We start from the raw sequence: 20566 nt of genomic DNA on the forward strand, positions 1-20566 counted from the left end.
ATGGTGAAATACAACTTTTGGAGGGAAGGGAAGGATTGTGGATAAGGTGTTTCTCATTTCTGAGCATGATCAAAGCCCAGGTGAAGAACTTGATTCACTTGTTCCAGTATAAGGTGATATTTGGTTGGGGAAGGGGCAGGCGGCGGGTGGTTGGGGGGGGGGGGGGGGGGTGCAGCGGGGCACACCGTTACAGCTGGTTCTTGGGGTTTGCGAGGATATGGCACAAGAAATCTGTTTGCTGGCTATACTTGCGGGTTAGTGCCTGTCTGTGAAGGCCTTTGTGAGAGCTTCAGCATACTGATCAAGGGATTTTTCATCTCTGCACATACACTGTCCAAGGGAGGCCAGACTAAATGGGAATGGTTTGTGTGTGTGTGTGTGTGTGTGTGTGTGTGTGTGGAATGGGTGATAGCTGTCAAATTGCAGGTACTGTTGGTGGTTAGTGGCATTGATATGGATAGAGACATGAATGGAGCTACAGGAGAGGTAGAGGTCAATGTACAGGAAGATTGCACTCAGCGGGCTGAGCAGCACCAGATGAAGCCGATGTAATAGGTGGTTTTCATCAATGAACCTGAGCCGAACAATGGTCATAATACTCTATCCTCATTCCTCCACAGCCTCAACAGCTTCTTTCCCATCTGCTTCAACTGTCCTCCTCAGCCCAACATGCCACCTTTCTGGACGTTGACCTCCACCCTGCAGTTCCCGCTTTGTCCATCCTGTCACGGCCTCAATCCACACGTCCATGTCATCACCATTGTGCACCACATGAACTCACTGGCTCTGGTACTCATGTTTCATATTCATAGTCCAAGCACCTACTGCATCTCCCTCCCCCATTCCTGGGGGAGTCTGTAAATTTCTTTGCACATCACATACTCATTGTATTTGCGGCTTGAAGAGGGGTGTGCACCTGTTGAACTATTGTCAATGATACTATCCAGCTGCATGCCTGTAGTTGTTGGAACAACAGGACACATCATTTCTTAGTATTTGTTTCTGAATGTGAAGTGAGGAGAATAATGTTCTTTTGAATTACAGTATTTTTTTATGTGCAGAAAATATTGTGTGGCAATATGGTGCCACTTGAACAAGGGGAAACAATTACAAAGGAAATTATTTATTTCTAATAGGATTTTTAAGCAAATTATGTGTTGAACTGCTTACACTAATGTTAGATTCTAAGTTAATGTACACAAGCTGCCAAATAGCTGAAAGACAGAGCTGAAAGAGCATGCCAGTGAAAAACACAGGCTGTTCCACATGAACTTTATAAAACATAATGAATAAAAATTAGTTCTTTGCCTCATTGTTGGCACTTTACTTGAATGCTAATTCAGTTCTTCTTTCCTTCCTGTTTAAATCTTCAATTACATGCTGATAGAACTGTTCCTCACTTTTAGCTAATTTGAGTTGTAGCAGCTTCTTTTGTACATCTACATGATTACTCTGCTATTCACAATAAAGTGCGTGGCAGAGGGTTCAATGAACCACCTTCATGCTGTCTCTTTGCCGTTCCACTCTCGAATGGCACGCGGGAAAAATGAGTACTTAAATTTTTCTGTGCGAGCCCTGATTTCTCTTATTTTATCGTGATGATCATTTCTCCCTATGTAGGTGGGTGCCAACAGAATGTTTTCGCAATCGAAGGAGAAAACTGGTGATTGAAATTTCATGAGAAGATCCCGTCGCAATGAAAAACGCCTTTGTTTTAATGATTGCCACTCCAATTCACGTATAATGTCTCTGACACTATCTCCCCTATTTCACGATAATACAAAATGAGCTGCCCTTCCTTGTACTTTCTCGATGTCATCCGTCAGTCCCACCTGATGCTGATCCCACACTGCACAGCAATACTCCAGAATAGGGCGGACAAGCGTAATGTAAGCAGTCTCTTTGGTAGACGTGTTACACCTTCTAAGTGTTCTACCAATGAATCAGAATCACAGTCTTTGGTTTGCTCTACCCATAATATTATCTATGTGATCATTCCAGTTTAGGTTATTTGTAATTGTAATCCCTAAGTATTTAGTTGAATTTGCAGCCCTCAAATTTGTATGACTTATCGTGTAATCAAAATTTAGCTGATTTCTTTTAGTACTCACGTGAATAACCACACACTTTTCTTTATTCAGGGTCAATTGCCACTTTTCGCACCATACAGATATGTTATCTAAAATGATTGCAAGTCGTTTTGATCATCTGATGACTTTACAAGACAGTAAATGACAGCATCATCTGCAAACAATCTAAGACTGCTACTCAGATTGTCTCCTATGTTGTTAATATAGATCAGGAACAACAGAGGGCCTATAACACTTCATTGGGGAACGTCGGATATTGCTTCTGTTTTATTCGATGACTTTCCGTCTATTACTACAAACTGTGACCTTTCTGACAGGAAATCACGAATCCAGTCGCACAACTGAGGTGATACTCTGTAGGCACACAGTTTAGTTAGCAGATGCTTGTGAGGAACGGTGTCGAAAGCCTTCTGGAAATCTAAAAATACGGAATCAATTTGACATCCCTTGTCGATAGCACTTATTACTTCATGAGTATAAAGAGCTAGTTGTGTTTCACAAGAACGATATTTTCTGAATCCGTGCTGACTATATATCAATAAATCATTTCCTTCAAGGTACTTCATAATTTTCGAAAACAGTATATGTTCTAAACCCTACTGCAAATTGACGTTAGTAATATGGGTCTGTAATTCAGCATGTTACTCCTACTTCCCATTTTGGGTATTGGTGTGACTTGAGCAATTTTCCAGTCTTTAGGTACAGATCTTTCTGTGAGCGAGTGGTTGTACATAACAGCTAAATATGGAGCTATTTTATTAGCATACTCTGAGAGAAACTTGGCTGATATACAATCTGGACTGGAGGCCTTGGCTTTATTAAGTGATTTGAGCTGCTTTGTTACACCGAGGATATCTACTTCTATGTTTCTCATCTTGGCACTTGTTCTTGATTGGAATTCAGGAATATTTACTTCATTGTCTTTGGTGAAGGAGTTTCGGAAAACCGTGTTTAATAACTCTGCTTTAGTGGCACTGTCATCAGTGACTTCACCGTTGTTATCACGCAGTGAAGGTATTGATTGCGTCTTGCCATTGGTGTGCTTTATTGTATGACCAGAATCTCTTTGGGTTTTCTGACAAATTTCGAGACAGAGTTTCATTGTGGAAATTATTAAAAGCATCTCACATTGAAGTACGCGCTATATTTTGAACTTCTGTAAAACTTTGCCAATCTTGGGGATTTTGCGTCCTTTTAAATTTGGCATGCTTTTTTTCCTTGCTTCTGCAACAACAATCTGACCCGTTTTGTATACCATGGGGGATCAGTACCATCACTTATTAATTTATGTGGTATATACCTCTCAATTGCTGTTGATACTATTTCTTTGAAAACATTCCACAACTTTTCTACACTTACATGGTCAGATCGGAAGGAGTGAAGACCGTCTCTTAAAAAGGCGTTAGAGCATTTTTATCAGCTTTTTTTTAAATAGATATACTTTGCGTTTCTTGATGGTTGTAGGTGATACAGTATTCAGCCTAGCAGCAACTGCCTTGTGGTCGCTAATCCCTGTATTTGTCACAACACTCACTATTTGTCCAGAATTATTTGTTTCTAAAAGGTCAAATATGCTTTCACAATTATTTACGCTTTGAGTGGGCTCATGAACTAATTGTTAAAAATAATTTTCAGAGAAAGCATTCAGTACAATTTCGGATGATGAGTTATGCTTGCCGCCGGCTTTAAACGTATAATTTTTCCAGCATATTGAGGGTAGATTGAAGTCACCACCGACTATAATTGTATGAGCAGGGTACTTATTTGAAATGAGACTCAAGTTTTCTTTGAACTGTTCAGCAACTACGTCTTCTGAGTTGGGAGGTCGGTAAAACGATCCAATTAATAGTTTACTCTGATTGTCAGATATAACCTCTACCCATACTATTTCACATGAACTACCTACTTCAATTTTGCTACAAGGCAAACTACTTCTGACAGCAATAAATACTCCACCACTTCTTCTGTCGACAATACTGGCAGCTTTGAGTGTGTTTTTTAACCTTGGGAGTTCCTGTAGTGGCTACGAATTCTGCGAAGTGCAGAAAAAGACATTCAGCAGTTGCACTGGTTACAGGTATACTAACTCAAGGGTACAGAGCTTATAAAGTTCAGTGAATGCAGAGGATAACTAACCAATACTCCGTGGGTAGGAAAGAAGCTGGTGCCGTTCCATAGAAAGGCATTCCTCTGTCAAATAAACCACTGTGAATGTGTATTTGATACAACCAAAATCATAATGTTGCTTGTAACTATCTTTTAGTGAGCAAATATCTTCCTCAGGAAAATTTCTTCTGTTTTGCTCTCGAGTTTTTCAAGCCCTTCAAATCAAACCTCCAGCTGCTGATTTATCATGACATAAATTTCATAGTGTAGACATTGATGATAGGTTGTGGGGTCAGATTCTTAATAGCAACAGCTTTTTTTGAGCCCTTTGCAGATTTCTTCACAACTGGACCAAATTGTATCAAGCCCAACTCTTTTCTTGTGAACATACAATTTAGTTTCTGCTATCTTAGCCATACAAAAGTTTACAGAAAGTATTTTAGTTTGCATAATGTCAAAAAGATTTTCAGTCATCCCAGATACTTCACCAAATATCTGAAGTAAGAACTGCAACTCAAATTCTTGAAGAACATTGCTGAAACCTCGAGCTTTGGTATACGTATCACTATCCCATTCATCAGGATTGTCAAGAATGCTATCAGACAGTTTTAAAATATAGGTAATATATTCCTTTACCGTTTTGACTAAATGTTCATCATAGTCCCATGCATGGGACATAGCTATTGGAAATTTTTTATAACAGCCCTTTTGTTAAAAATATCAACAAAACCAAAAATTCTTTCTGGAACTTTACCACTAATCGAAATGTACCTCAGGCATGGTAGAGAGCTGAATGTGCTTTGATAAATCACTGGTTTTATCCACAATGATTACAGTTAAGGTTAATTACTTACGTGTTTCGTATTTTTTCAGCAGAATATAGTGGTAGAAGCTATTAGGTCAATTTGGATATGACTGGACAGTCCAGAGAACACTGTTGCTGACTGTAGATGGGCCCAACATTCCACCGTATTTGATTAGAAGCAAAACTAATTCAGCACAGTTTGTACAATTTGCAGAATTCTGAAGGCATGTGAGCAGAAGAGATGTCGCAAAGGGATGAAGTTTCTCTTCTTCTGTGATCCTCTTAGCTATAGCTTTATTTATGTCATTCAGCAAATATACTCAGCAGAGAAAATTCTCCAGATTATAAAACCACATCCTCCTGACACAAAACCGTGCACAATATTGCGTCCTGCTCAGCACCAGGTGTCAAGGAATGAGGAAATGAGTGAGCTGCTTTAATAACCAAGGATGTGAGAGACGACGACCTGTAGCCTACTGAAAGTAAAATCAAGGATTTTTTTGGCAATCAACCAGCTATATGTTTTTACTGCTACACTTTAACATCAGTGATGTATGTGAAGTTTTATAAATTTTAGTAGAATATTTGAAAATATTAAATCACAATCACCTCCATGTATGTATTTCTACGTCCCTACATTCTTTCATCAAAATAATCAACATATTATTATAATTTATGGTGACAGAATGAAAATAAATGCCATAGAAAATGTTTTGAGACAAATCAGAACTTCTTTAAAAAAGTGATGTTGTTTCCCTCTATAGTATTTAGTTATTGTTACCTTCACATTAATTTTCTGTTACTGTGAATCTACATCATCATTTGCTCTTTTTGTGTAATTTTTACTGACTTGATGTATTTTAAACTGTCGTACACCCTTCAGGTTGAGTTGGTGGAGGGATGGGGATTGGGCCACTTGTTTGTCCTCTTTCACTTTTGTACATACTATTCAGTCCCACTTGTAAGTTACAATTTTTTGCCGCCGCAGCAAATATTACCAATCATAATTTTAGCCATTTGCTGCACTTGCAGTGATGGATTTCATTACAAATGACGAATCTAAAGCTCATGAAACAGACATGTGCTTGATAAAGGGTGACCAGTCCTTCAATGTTGTCTGTCTCTTGTTGGAATGTGATGAAGCAAACTAGGATATTTTTACTTCCCCTCTTGTTTTGCCATCTGCCTCCTTAAAATTCATTTCTTCACTTTTAACTAATTACCATTAACATATGTGAGTATAATCTGCATTTGGCCCTCATTTTAAGGAATATAACTCCAGATCTAATTTTGTGTTTAGTTTTATATATGTAATTGATTTTCTAATTTATTTTGACTATTCCTAGTTAGTATCTTTTGTTATAGGGTGAAATCAGTAATTGTTTCGTAACTTAAATTCTATTGTTGACATATAAACAAATATAAATTCTGTACTAATTATAAACATTTGGAGGAACAACTAATAGTATTCATAATGGATCTATTTGGCTCTATTCGGACACATGTTAGCAAAGCCGGCTCTCAATTAATTCAAAGGTAATTAACAATTTTGTCCAAAGTATTGTTTGCATACTTATATTTGTTAGTTTTGTAATTTAAACAAATAATTTGGCCTGACTCTTGTAGTAGGAGAAACTGTTAAAAAGACGGAGTTTTTTGACGTATTCAGTTAATTTAATGAGTTAAGTTTTAATTGTAATTTCTATAAATTAAACATTGAACAATGTGAAGTTTCAGTTCCTATTATTGTGAGGATATATAAGGGACCGATTTTTGGTCAGGAGACAGTCAGTCCTCGACAGAGTTTCAGATGAGGAACCTGTATTGGTTAGATCAACAACAATGCATCCGTGAAATAAGTGTAACACAATTAGGCCATGTGTTAAAACAATGACAGTGTCTGCTCCATATGTACTGTTCTATTCTTCAAGAACTGTGAACTTTGTGGTTAGGTTTTTACTACTCATAGATCTTCAACAGTAAACTATTGTAGCAGTATATGGAGGTTCGCCTGCAAACTATTACTGAGGCTTATAGAAAAGTACAACAATAGCGCACTGCTCATATATAACTGTGTATTGTTGGGGGTTGAGAACAGTGAAAGTGAAGTACTATGAAATGCAAATGTGCACCTGTTGGCTACATTATTTAAAGTAGTCAGTGTTGTACTTCCACACTCCATTTTTCAGCCAGTGTAGCAACACAGTAAGTCGACACCAAGGATGATCAATGAAAATATAAAGAAGGCGAACCATCACAGGTAGATTAATTGTTTTCTTATTGGTATAACTAAAATATTAAAATGTAGTGGTAATTGTGTGTCCTTTCTTGTAGACTGGTGCAGTCAGAGAAGATGAATGAATGCATTAAGTAAATGTTTTCCAGTCAGTAGAGTCTACAAAACACTCATTTACAGCTGCCATAATGCTTTCCAATCACAAATTCCTGTAGGTTCCAAAATTGTAAAATAGGGTGGATTTTTCAATAATTTATGCTACATATTCATCAGTTTTCCCAGAATTTCTATGTAGGTATTTTCTTTAGAGGCCCAGGTCTCTTAAGTATTGTTTCGAATTGTTGGTCTGAAAGACTTGTTTAGTATTATTTTCCAATTACTGTTTTGTTATTTAAAAGGTAACTGATTAGAGCAGTCCTTTCTGAAACTCTCAAAATTCTAACTACAATCTTTCTGGCAGATGGAATCGACTTTTCTTCTTAGTACAGGCCTCCACTTTACACTGACACCTTGGTTTGTTACTTAGTTCCTGACACGAGGAGATGGATACCACAAAATCAGCTTGATTCCTTTTAAAATATTCAAAACATTGATAAGAGATGTGATTTTGTATTTTCTTTTGGCAAATATTCAAGAAATGCAACACCCATATTGTACAAGAATTTCCCATAGCTAATCTTCCATGTAAAATTTACCACTTTTTTTGCAGATATGACTGTGACAAAGACTATTTTTAGTTAAAAATGGTCTATCATTTTATTACTTTAATTTATTTGTTCGCTGGTGCTGAATTTTGACGTACTGTATAGGTACTATAGCAGGTTGTGTTACATCTGTTATTACAAATTTTAACTGATTGCACATGTAATAGCAGATTGTGTTACATCTGTTATTACAAATTTTAACTGATTGCACATGTACTTTGCTCAATAAAATAGCGACAGTAACCTGCTGTATTATGTTAACTTCAGTAAACAACTATGTTTCTTATCGTAATATGCTAGTGTGCTCTCCAATACCATATTGCACACTTTCCTGATGAAGCAGTTGGGTCAGAGTGTGGTGAGAGGAGGGGTGGACAGCAAAAGCAGAGGCGATGTGAGCAGAGGGAGGTGGGGAGGGTGTGTGCAGGGAAGAGGTAACTGATATGTGCAATGTATGTGACATACATGTACATGAGAAAAGCCTCTGATAAAGCTTGTGTGTGTGTGTGTGTGTGTGTGTGTGTGTGTGTGTGTGTTCGTGTTCGTGTTCCACATTTCCTTCTAAACCTTTCGATCAGATTGGTACACATAATATTTATTGATCGGTGGAAAGCTGTAGCATTAGGGTAAAAACCATCTCCCATTGGGGTGGGGATGGGAATAAAAACTGGATGACGTACGAGATGGACAGAGAGAGAGGGGAGGAATAGATGGGTGCCAATATATGTGACATACATCTATACGAGCAAACCCTTGCGTGAAAAGCTAGTAAATAAATATATATTTTACTTTTTTTTCAGATTATTATTTATGTGCATCTCTTGTAGAGATGTCAAAATTATTTTCCATAGACCATCAACATTGTATTTTCCAAATATGAATTTATGTTTGTCTAAGTCTTGAGTGTAGGTATCTGTTTCCTCTTTATTGAATGTAAGAAACTAATTTCTAAGGTTTGAAAAATCACATGTAAAGCGCAGTAAGTACCTTCCTCCATTCAGTGAAGGAAATTCTATGAGACGACAAATGTCGGCAGGAATAACTGCACAGAGATCCTTACTTTGACTTCGTGAAGTAAAATTACTTCTTTGTTACTAACTCTCTGCTCTCATTTGACATAATTCTTTGTCAACAACAACAACACCATTTTGTGTTAAAACTAAAACTTCACATTTTTCCTGATATTCTGTTGTTGTTGTTGTTGGTGGTGGTGGTGGTGGTGGTGGTGGTCTTCATTCCAGAGACTGGTTTGATGCATCTCTATGCTACTCTAAACTGAGCAAGCTTCTTCATCTCCCAGTACCTACTGCAAACTACATCCTTATGAATGTGCTTAGTGTATTCATCTCTTAGTCTCCCTCTTCAATTTTTACCCTCTACACTGCCCTCCAATACTAAATTGGTGATCCCTTGATGTCTCAGAACATGTCCTACCAACCGATCCCTTCTTCTAAGAAAGTTGTGCCACAAATACCTCTTCTCCCCAATTCTATTCAGCACCTCCTCATTAGTTATGTGATCTACCCATCTAATCTTCAGTATTCTTCTGTAGTACCACATTTCAAAAGCTTCTATTCTCTTCTTGTCTGAACTATTTATCGTCCATGTTTCACTTCCATACATAGCTACACTCCACACACATACTTTCAGAAACGGCTTCCTCACACTTAAATCTATACTCAGTGTTAACGAATTTCTCTTCTTCAGAAACGCTTTCCTATTGCCAGTCTACATTTTATATCCTCTCAACTTCGACCATCATCAGTTATTTTGCTCCCCAAACAGCAAAACTCATCTACTACTGTGTCTCATTTCCCAATCTAATTCCCTCAGCATCACCAGATTTAATTCGACAAGATTCCATTATCCTCGTTTTGCTTTTGTTGATGTTCATCTTATATCCTCCTTTCAAGACACCGTCCATGCCGTTCAACTGCTCTTCCAGGTCCTTTGCTGTCTCTGACAGAATTACGATGTCATTGGCAAACCCCAACGTTTTTATTTCTTCTCCATGGATTTTAATTCCTATTACAAATTTGTCTTTTGTTTCCTTTACTGATTGCTCAATATACAGACTGAATAACATTGGGGTTAGGCTACAACCCTGTCTCAATCCCTTCTCAACCACTGCTTCCCTTTCACGCCCCTCAACTCTTATAACTGCCATCTGGTCTCTGTACAAATTGTAAATAGTCTTTTGCTCCCTGTATTTTACCCCTTCCACCTTCAGCGTTTTAAAGAGAGTATTCCAGTCAACATTGTCATAAGCTTTCTCTAAGTCTACAAATGCTAGAAAGATAGGTTTGCCTTTCCTTAATCTATCTTCTAAAATAAGTCGTAGGGTCAGTATTGCCTCGTGTGTTCCAACATTTCTACGGAATCCAAACTGATCTTCCCCAAGGTCAGCTTCTACCAGTTTTTCTATTCGTCTGTAAAGAATTCGTGTTAGTATTTTGCAGCTGTGACTTGCTAAACTGATAGTTTAGTAATTTTCGCATTTGTCAACACCTGCTTTCTTTGGCATTGGAATTATTATATTCTTCTTGAAGTCTGAGGGTATTTCGCCTGCCTCATACATCTTGCTCACCAGATGGTAGAGTTTTGCCAAGGCTGGCTCTCCCAAGGCTATAAGTAGTTCTAATGGAATGTTGTCTACTTCCAGGGGCCTTGTTTCGACTTGGGTCTTTCATTGCTCTGTCAATTTCTTCACGCAGTGTCATATCTCCCATTTCATCTTCCTCTACGTCCTCTTCCATTTCCATAATATTGTCCTCAAATACATTGCTCTTTATAGACCCTCTATCGCTATATACTGCTTCCAGCTTTCTGCTTAGAACTGGATTTCCATCTGAGCCCTTGATATTCATACAAGTGGTTCTCTTTTGACCAAAGTTCTTTTTAATTTTCCTGTAGGCAGTATCTGTCTTACCCCTAGTGATACATGCCTCTACATCCTTGCATTTGTCCTGTAGCCATCCCTGCTTAACGATTTTGCGCTTCCTGTTGATCTCATTTTTGAGACGTTTGTATTCCTTTTTGCCTCCCTCATTTGCTGCGTTTTTACATTTTCTCCTTTCATCAATTAAATTCAATATCTCCTCTGTTACCCAAGGATTTCTACTAACCTTCATCTTTCACATAGTTGATCCTCTGCTGCCTTCACTATTTCATCTCTCAAAGGTACCCATTCTTCTTCTTCTCCTTCTTCTTCTACTTCTGTATTTCTTTCCCCCATTCTTGTCAATCGTTCCCTAATGCTCTCTCTGAAACTCTCTACAACCTCTGGTTCTTTCAGTTTATCCAGGTCCCATCTTCTTAAATTCCCACCTTTTTGCAATTTCATCAATTTTAATCTACAGTTCATAACCAATAGATTGTGGTCAGAGTCCACATCTGCTCCTGTAAATGCCTTACAGTTTAAAACCTGTTTCCTAAATCTCTGTCTTACCATTATATAATCTATCTGAAACTATCCAGTGTCTCCAGACCTCTTCCATGTATACAACCTTCTTTCATGATTCTTGAACCAAGTGTTAGCTATGATTAAGTTATGCTCTGTGCAAAATTCTGCCAGGTGTCTTCCTCTTTTATTCCTTACTCCATTGCATATTCACCTACTACTTTTCCTTATCTTCCTTTTCCTACTATCGAATTTCCTTTTCCTACTATCGAATTCCAGTCACCCATGACTATTAAATTTTCGTCTCCCTGCACTGTCTGAGTAATTTCTGTTATCTCATTGTACATTTCCTCAATCTCTTCGTCATGTGTAGAGCTAGTTGGCGTAGAAACTTTTACTACCGTGGTAGGAGTGGGCTTCGTGTCTATTTGGCTACAATAATGCGTTCACTATGTTGTTCGTAGTAGCTTACCTGCACTCCTATTTTTTTTATTCATTATTAAATCTACTCCTGCATTACCCTTATTTGATTTTGTATTTATAAACCTGTATTCACCTGACCAGAAGTCTTGTTCTTACTGCCACCGAACTTCACTAATTCCCACCATATCTAACTTTAACCTATCCATTTCCCCGTTTACATTTTCTAACCTACCTGCCTGATTAAGGGATCTGACATTCCGCATTCCGATACATAGAATGCCAGTTTTCTTTCTCCTGATAACAATGTCCTCCTGAGTATTCCACGCCCAGAGATCCAAATGGGAGACTACTTTGCCTCCAGAATATTTTACCGAAGAGGACACCACCATCATTTAACCACACAGTAAAGCTGCATTCCCTTGGAAAAAATTTTGCTGTAGTCTCGCCTTGCTTTCGCCATTTGCAGTACCAGCACAGCAAGGCTGTTTTGGTTGATGTTACAAGGCCAGATCAGTCAATCATCCATACTGTTGCCCCTGCAACTACGGAAAAGGCTGCTGCCCCTCTTCAGGTACCACACGTTTGTCTGGTCTCTCAACAGATACCCCTCCACTGTGGTTGCACCTACGGTACGGCTATCTGTATTGTCAAAACTGCAAATTTTGCTCCAAAACTAGATTTACCTCAACCTTGAGTTGGTTGAGACAAATCAGCACCTTGACTGACTATACATGCCAAATAACATGCGCCTTAGTGATGCAGTCTTTAAGATAATCACATGAATAATTCAAGGCTCTGAACATCATTTTTGTGTCTGCAGTAACTGTGAGAGAAAACTAATTTCTTCTTGTACCAGAAACATAAAAAAAGTTCACTGTTTTATAGCACTTTTTGTGATTGTATCCAAAGTTCATCATGTACCAATATTAGATTGGATTGGCTGTATAAACTCTTCAGAAAATGAACTTTGATCTTTGTGATTGCTCCATGTATTCCATAAAACAAACATTAAAATTTCTGCAATATCAGAAGTATTCAAAGAATTTGCTTCACTCTATTTAGTTTTGTAGAAAATTACAATTACACTTACTGTGTTTGTCTCATTAAAAACTGCTTTTAAGTTTTGAATTGTTATCTGCAGACTTCATTTTGACACACGCATTATTTCTTGCTATGATCTGGTCCCACCTTTCTGCGAGTGTTTGATATTGGTGCAACAAGTACTTAAGTTTCTACTTTCTTTGCAAATGAGCTACTAAGACAGAAAAATTTTATTGTTTGTCTTTATATTCTGTTAACACCTTTAATTTACTGGCAAGACAGCCAAATTAGTTTCTAGTTGCATAATCTACTTGGATTTAGCATTGGAGGGCAGTGTGGAGGGTAAAAATCATAGAGGGAGACCAAGAGATGAATACACTAAGCAGATTCAGAAGGATGTAGGTTGCAGTAAGTACCGGGAGATGAAGAAGCTTGCACAGAATAGAGTAGCATGGAGAGCTGCATCAAATCAGTCTCAGGACTGAAGACCACAACAACAACAATCTACCTGACAAAAAACCCTTCATATGGATCCAGCAGCATAACTCTGAGCAAAATGTTGTCCAGCTTGACATTTAAGCTAAACATAATGTAGTACATATATATAATTCTTTGTGTAGTACATGATGGAGGATATTTCGTATCATTAATATTGACATTATGTTATTCCATTTGTGTTTGACTGCTTATATACCTTCATACATGCTCTGAACTTCTGCATCTCTCTAATCTATATCTACATGGACACTCTGCAAATCATTTTTAAGTGCCTGGGAGAGGGTTCATCGAACCACCTTCACAATTCTCTATTATTCCAATCTCGTATACCATGCAGAAAGAATGAACACCTATATCTTTCCGTACGAGCTCTGATTTCCCTTATTTTATCGTGGTGATCGTTCCTCCCTATGTATGTCGGTGTCAACAAAATATTTTCGCATTCAGAGGAGAAAGTTAGTGATTAGAATTTCGTGAGAAGATTCTGTCGCAGTGATTTCCATCCCAAATCCTGTATCATTTCTGTGACACTCTCTCCCATGTTTCGCGATACTACAAAACATGCTGCCTTTCTTTGAACTTTTTCGATGTACTCCATCCGTCCTATCTGGTAAGGATCCCACACTGTGCAGCGGTAATCTAAAAGAGGACGGACAAGCGTAGTGTAGGCAGTCTCGTTTGTAGGTCTGTTACATTTTCTAAGTGTCCTGCCAATAAAATGCAGTCTTTGGTTAACCTTCGCCACAACATTTTCTATGTGTTCTTTCCAGTTTAAGTTGTTTGTAATTGTAATACCTAGGTATTTAGTTGAATTTACGGCTTTTAGATTAGACAGATTTATCGTGTAACCAAAGTTTAACGAGTTCCTTTTAGCACTCATGTGTATGATCTCACATTGTTATTTATTTAGGGTCAACTGCCACTTTTCGCACCATTCAGATATTTTTTCTAAATAGTTTTGCAGTTTGTTTTGATCTTCTGATGACTTTATTAGTCAATAAATGACAGCATCATCTGCAAACAACCGAAGATGGCTGCTCAGATTGTCTCCCAAATCGTGTATATAGATAAGGAACAGCAAAGGGCATATAACACTACCTTCGGGACTGCCTGAAATCACTTCTGTTCTACGCAATGACTTTACCTCAATTACTTCGAACTGTGACCCCTCTGACAGGAAATCACAAATCCAGTCACATAACTGAGACAATATTCCATAAGCACGCAATTTCACTATGAGCCGCTTATGTGGTACAGTGCCAAAACCCTTCCGGAAATCCAGGAATACGGAATCGAATTGATCTGAAATCCCTTGTTAATAACACTCAGCACTTCATGTGAATAAAGAGCTAGTTGTGTTTCAGAGGAATGATGTTTTTTAAACCCATGTTGACTGTGTGTCAATATACCATTTCCTTCAAGGTAATTCATGTTGTTCGAACACAATATATGTTCTAAAATCCTGCTACATATCAACGTTAACGATGTGAGCCTGTAATTTAGTGGATTATTCCTACTATTTTTGAGCGAACGGTTGTATATTATTGTTAAGTATGGAGCTAATGCATCAGCATACTTGGAAATGAACCTAATTGGTATACAGTCTGGACCAGAAGACTTGGTTTAATTAAGTGATTTGAGTTGCTTCACTACTCCAAGGATATTTACTTCTACATTACTCATGTTGGCAGCTGTTCTCGATTCGAATTCTGGAATATTTACTTCATCTTCTTTTGTGAAGGCATTTCGGAAGGCTGTGTTTAGTAACTCTGCTTTGGCAGCACTGTCTTTGATGGTATCTCCATTGTTATCGTGCAAAGAAGGTATTGATTGTTTCTTGCTGCTAACATACTTCACATATGACCAGAATCTCTTTGGATTTTCTGCCAGGTTTTGAGACAAAGTTTCGTTGTGGAAACTCTTACAGGCATCTCACATTGAACTCAGTGCTAAATTTCAGGCTTCTGTAAAGGATCGGGGGATCTTGCGTCTGTTTAAATTTGGCATGTTTGTTTCGTTAGTTTTTGCAACAGTGTTCTAACCTGTTTTGTGTACCTAGGAGGATCAGCTCCGTCGTTTATTAGTTTATTTGGTGTAAATCTCTCAATTGCTGCCGATACTATTTCTTTGAATTTAAGCCACATCTGGTCTAACTTTGGAGTGAGTGGAGATAGTCTCTCAGGAAGGGGCCAAGTGAATTTTTATCTGCTTTTTTGAATAGGTATATTTTTCGCTTATTTTTCAAGGATTTGGGGATTACAATATTCAATCTTGTTATGACAACCCTGTGTTCACTAATCCCTATATCAGTTTTGATGCTCGTTATTAACTCAGGATTATTTGCTGCTAAGAGGTCAAGTGTGTTTTCACAACTGTTAGCTAATTGCGTGGGCTCATGAACTAGCTGCTTGAAATAATTTTCAGAGAATGCGCTTAGCACAATTACAGATGATATTTTATGCGTACCTCCAGAATTAAACATGTATTTTTTCCAACATATCAAGGGTAAATTAAAGTCACCACCAACTATTACTGTATGAGTCAGGTATGTGTTTGAAATCAAACTCAAGTTTTCTTTGAACCTTTCAGCAACTGTATCATGTGAACTGGGAGGTCGGTAAAAGGATCCAATTATTATTTTATTCTGGTTGCCAACAAGGCCCTGTGCCCATACTAACTCACAGGAAGTATCTACTTCAATTCCAACAAGTTAAACTACTTCTGACAGCAACAAACACGCCACCGCTAACCGTGTTTAGCCTATCTTTTCGGAACACCATTAGGTTCTTTGCAAAAATTTTGGCTGAGCTTATATCCGGCTTTAGCCAGCTTACAGTGCCTATAACGATTTGAGCATCAGTGCTTTCCATTAGCGCTTGGAGCTCTGGTACTTTCCCAACACAACTACGACAATTTACAACTGTTATACCAATGGTTCCTGCATCTACGTTCTTCCTGTGTTCAGCCTGCACGCTTTGTGACTGAAGCCCTTCTTGTGTTTCCCCGAGGCCCTCTAACCTAAAAAACCGCCCAGTCCACACCACACAGCCCCTGCTACCCATGTAGCCGCCTTCTGCGTTTAGTGGACACCTGACTTATTCAGCGGAACCCGAAACCCAACCACCCTTTGGCGCAAGTTGAGGAATCTGCAGCCTACACGGTCACAGAACCGTCTGAGCCTCTGATTCATACCCTCCACTCGGCTCTGTACCAGATGTCTACAATCGGTCCTGTCGACTATGCTGCAAATGGTCAGCTCTGCTTTCATCTTGCAAGCAAGACTGGCAGCCTTTACCACTTCTGTTGGCCACTTGAAACCACAGAGAATATCTTCTGATCCAAAGTGACACCCACCATTGGTACCAACGTGAGCAACCACCTGCAGTTGGCTGCACCCTGTGCTCTTCATGGAATCCAGGAGGACCCTTTCCACATCTGGAATGACTCCACCCAGTACGCACACGGAGTGCACAGTGGTTTTCTTACCCTCCTTGTCAGCCAAGTCCCTAAGGGGCCCCATAACGCACCTAACATTAGAGCTCCCAACTACAAACAATCCCACCATCTGCGATTGCCCGGATCTTGCAGTCTGTTATTCTCGTGATCAACACAAACAAAAACCTCTTGAATTTTGCTATATGCATTACCGTTGTGTTATCACATTCCATATGAAACAAAACAATTTAATTTATTTTATACTACCATTTATTGATGATGATTTAGCATTTTTTCTATATAAAACTGGAAGAGTTACCAATTTCTCTTCAAAGTTTAAGACAGGGATATTTGTGCAAAACCAATAAATAAATTTCGCATATGGGTTAGGGGGGGGGGGGGGGGGGACGGACGAGAGAGAGAGAGAGAGAGAGAGAGAGAGAGAGAGAGAGAGGAAAATGGATACATTGTTCACATGTAGAAAATAACAACAGAGAATGCATGATCAAATCTGGCACGACACCATTTGTAATTCTCCTCATGAGATGATGTCATGGTGTGGAGAGAGACAAAACAGTCTGCTACAAGTGAGTAGTAACTAAGTACTGTCACTAAAAACATGAAAATAACACTGCTTGCAAGAAAGGTGTCCTATGTTTGGATAATCATTGTTAAAATTTTCTGTTTTGCAAACAGACATTATAAAACTACAGTAACATAGTTATTTGAAGTTAAGTTTCTAGTGGAAACATTGTTTACAGGAAGGGTGAAGCAGACAACTGATTGAAATTTATTGAATATGTTTTTTAACATTAACATTTCTTTTTAATACTTATCCCAAAAATTTGTATAAGAAACTTAGTGTGGAAAGAGTAACAAGAAAATTACATAACACAAGATCATGAATTTTGGATACATTTCAGAAATGGTCCCGCACCCGAATCTTTGGCCCTACTTCCTCATATACTTCACCGCTTACAAGAAGTGGCTGATGACAGAGGATGTTCATTGGTTGATCCATGGGCTGTACTTGAGCCACTGTGCTATGATGAGTCCCTGCCTCCAAAACTACGATTACAGTCTGTAAATTTCCTGGAGGTAACTGCTCTAATTGTTTCCACTTTCCATGTTGCAACTTTTTAAGGTTTACTGCAAGTGTGAACAGCACCGATTAGTAGACTAATAGTATGAATATGAGTGTTTCTTTCTTGGTAGACATACTTGGATGCTGTAGGATGTTTACTTTGTACAGAGCTAAAAACAGGTAATCAAATCACATAGCTGAAAAAATAGCTATAGTCTTGAAATTCCATGTATGAACTTCAGATTTATATTACTTGAAAAAAGCATTTAAAAATGCACATGCAGTTGATTTCTAAAGAGTGGTGTTATTTTTATAGCAGCATGTAGATGTACAAATGACCACAGAGTTTTGTTTCATTTCATACACTTTGCTTTATACCATTTTTGTAATTTTTATTGTTGAGTTTTAAGGAATGGTAAAAAATGAAAGTAAAACAAAGATTGTCCATGTGTCTCACATTCAGCACTGCAGCCCCATTACGTCAGATAAATAAAGTAAGTTTACATTAATCCTGCGCCTTGTCGGACATACAGCCTCACTCTCATCTTCCAAGCAGAAAAAATAATTTGCTCTTGTTATGGACTGTTTGGTGACAAACTACAGTTTTATTAGTGAGGTATTTATTTACACATCTCTATGTTCGTTATACCTCTTTATGTTGAAGAAGGTATGAACCGATTTACAAGAATAAAGGCTCATTTCTCTCTCTCTCTCTCTCTCTCTCTCTCTCTCTCTCTGTCTCTGATGTATATGTGGCTACAAGCTAATCATTGTCATGAATTATACATCTTAGGAATCATGTGATTATGCAATTGATGGTTCAGTTAACAATTGTTTAAATTCATCAACTGCAACAATCCCTCCCCCCCCCCCCCCCCCTCTTTGCATGCATACACTATTCTAAAAAAGCCTCTATGACACAGTGTGTGTTATCAGACAAAAGTTGTTGTAGATTGTTCTTTGATTGTATTTTCTATTGACATATTTAATTTGCTGGAGAAGTGATCAGATAATTTGATGGTTGCTCAAAGTTCTTCTTTGCATGCTTGAAAAAGATTGTCATAAATAGTTGTATTTATTAATAATTCAACTGTCGTATTCAAATTGTGGCTAATGATACTTCGATAAGAAGAAAATGTATTGTAATGCAATTAAATGTGCAAGTAGCCTACTGTTCATTGTATGACTAGAGGAAATAGGAAATGCCACTAGACCCTATTTCCAAAGAAGTGATACACTGTCCTGGGTTGAGAATTGTATCTCAAATGTGAATGAATCTCACTGAAGATTAACAGTAGCAGAATGTGAAAGGCAAGGAGAAGCCACATCGTTAAAGATCCTTAATGATACCTCAAACTCTGTTGGTAGAATGTACAGAAAGAAGGAAATAAATCAGACCACTGATCATATGAAACAAAGCCCAGGATCTGGCAGGGGAATAAACCACAGCAAAGCTTCTCAGGATGTCATTCAGCAAAATCCCAGCAAAACTAAAAGTAATAAAAAATTTAAAACTGTATCAGGGAGTATGAAAAATCTACATGAAGCTGGGAAACTAGAAAAATTAAAAGAAATTGTGAAGCTAGGCATATCAGAAACTACACTCCTGGAAATGGAAAAAAGAACACATTGACACCGGTGTGTCAGACCCACCATACTTGCTCCGGACACTGCGAGAGGGCTGTACAAGCAATGATCACACGCACGGCACAGCGGACACACCAGGAACCACGGTGTTGGCCGTCGAATGGCGCTAGTTGCGCAGCATTTGTGCACCGCCGCCGTCAGTGTCAGCCAGTTTGCCGTGGCATACGGAGCTCCATCGCAGTCTTTAACATTGGTAGCATGCCGCGACAGCGTGGACGTGAACCGTATGTGCAGTTGACGGACTTTGAGCGAGGGCGTATAGTGGGCATGCGGGAGGCCGGGTGGACGTACCGCCGAATTGCTCAACACGTGGGGCGTGAGGTCTCCACAGTACATCGATGTTGTCGGCGGAAGGTGCACGTGCCCGTCGACCTGGGACTGGACTGCAGCGACGCACGGATGCATGCCAAGACCGTAGGATCCTACGCAGTGCCGTAGGGGACCGCACCGCCACTTCTCAGCAAATTAGGGACACTGTTGCTCCTGGGGTATCGGCGAGGACCATTCGCAACCGTCTCCATGAAGCTGGGCTACGGTCCCGCACACCGTTAGGCCGTCTTCCGCTGACGCCCCAACATCGTGCAGCCCGCCTCCAGTGGTGTCGCGACAGGCATGAATGGAGGGACGAATGGAGATGTGTCGTCTTCAGCGATGAGAGTCGCTTCTGCCTTGGTGCCAATGATGGTCGTATGCGTGTTTGGCGCCGTGCAGGTGAGCGCCACAATCAGGACTGCATACGACTGAGGCACACAGGGCCAACACCCGGCATCATGGTGTGGGGAGCGATCTCCTACACTGGCCGTACACCACTGGTGATCGTCGAGGGGACACTGAATAGTGCACGGTACATCCAAACCGTCATCGAACCCATCGTTCTACCATTCCTAGACCGGCAAGGGAACTTGCTGTTCCAACAGGACAATGCACGTCCGCATGTATCCCGTGCCACCCAACGTGCTCTAGAAGGTGTAAGTCAACTACCCTGGCCAGCAAGATCTCCGGATCTGTCCCCCATTGAGCATGTTTGGGACTGGATGAAGCGTCGTCTCACGCGGTCTGCACGTCCAGCACGAACGCTGGTCCAACTGAGGCGCCAG

At 39.2% G+C, this 20566-nt stretch overlaps 1 protein-coding gene across 2 annotated transcripts in view; it reads left to right on the forward strand.

The window, feature by feature from the left end:
- LOC124798260 (NBAS subunit of NRZ tethering complex-like) overlaps nt 1–20566 on the forward strand; it is a 424226-nt gene that overhangs the window by 333174 nt on the left and 70486 nt on the right. For both annotated transcript variants that reach the window (XM_047261580.1, XM_047261581.1), the window contains exon 37: nt 17662–17836. In XM_047261580.1, coding sequence (XP_047117536.1) covers nt 17662–17836 — 175 coding nt within the window. The remainder of the gene's footprint in view (nt 1–17661; nt 17837–20566) is intronic.

Source organism: Schistocerca piceifrons, chromosome 5 (assembly GCF_021461385.2).
Source record: "Schistocerca piceifrons isolate TAMUIC-IGC-003096 chromosome 5, iqSchPice1.1, whole genome shotgun sequence".
Taxonomy (NCBI): Eukaryota; Metazoa; Arthropoda; class Insecta; order Orthoptera; family Acrididae; genus Schistocerca; species Schistocerca piceifrons.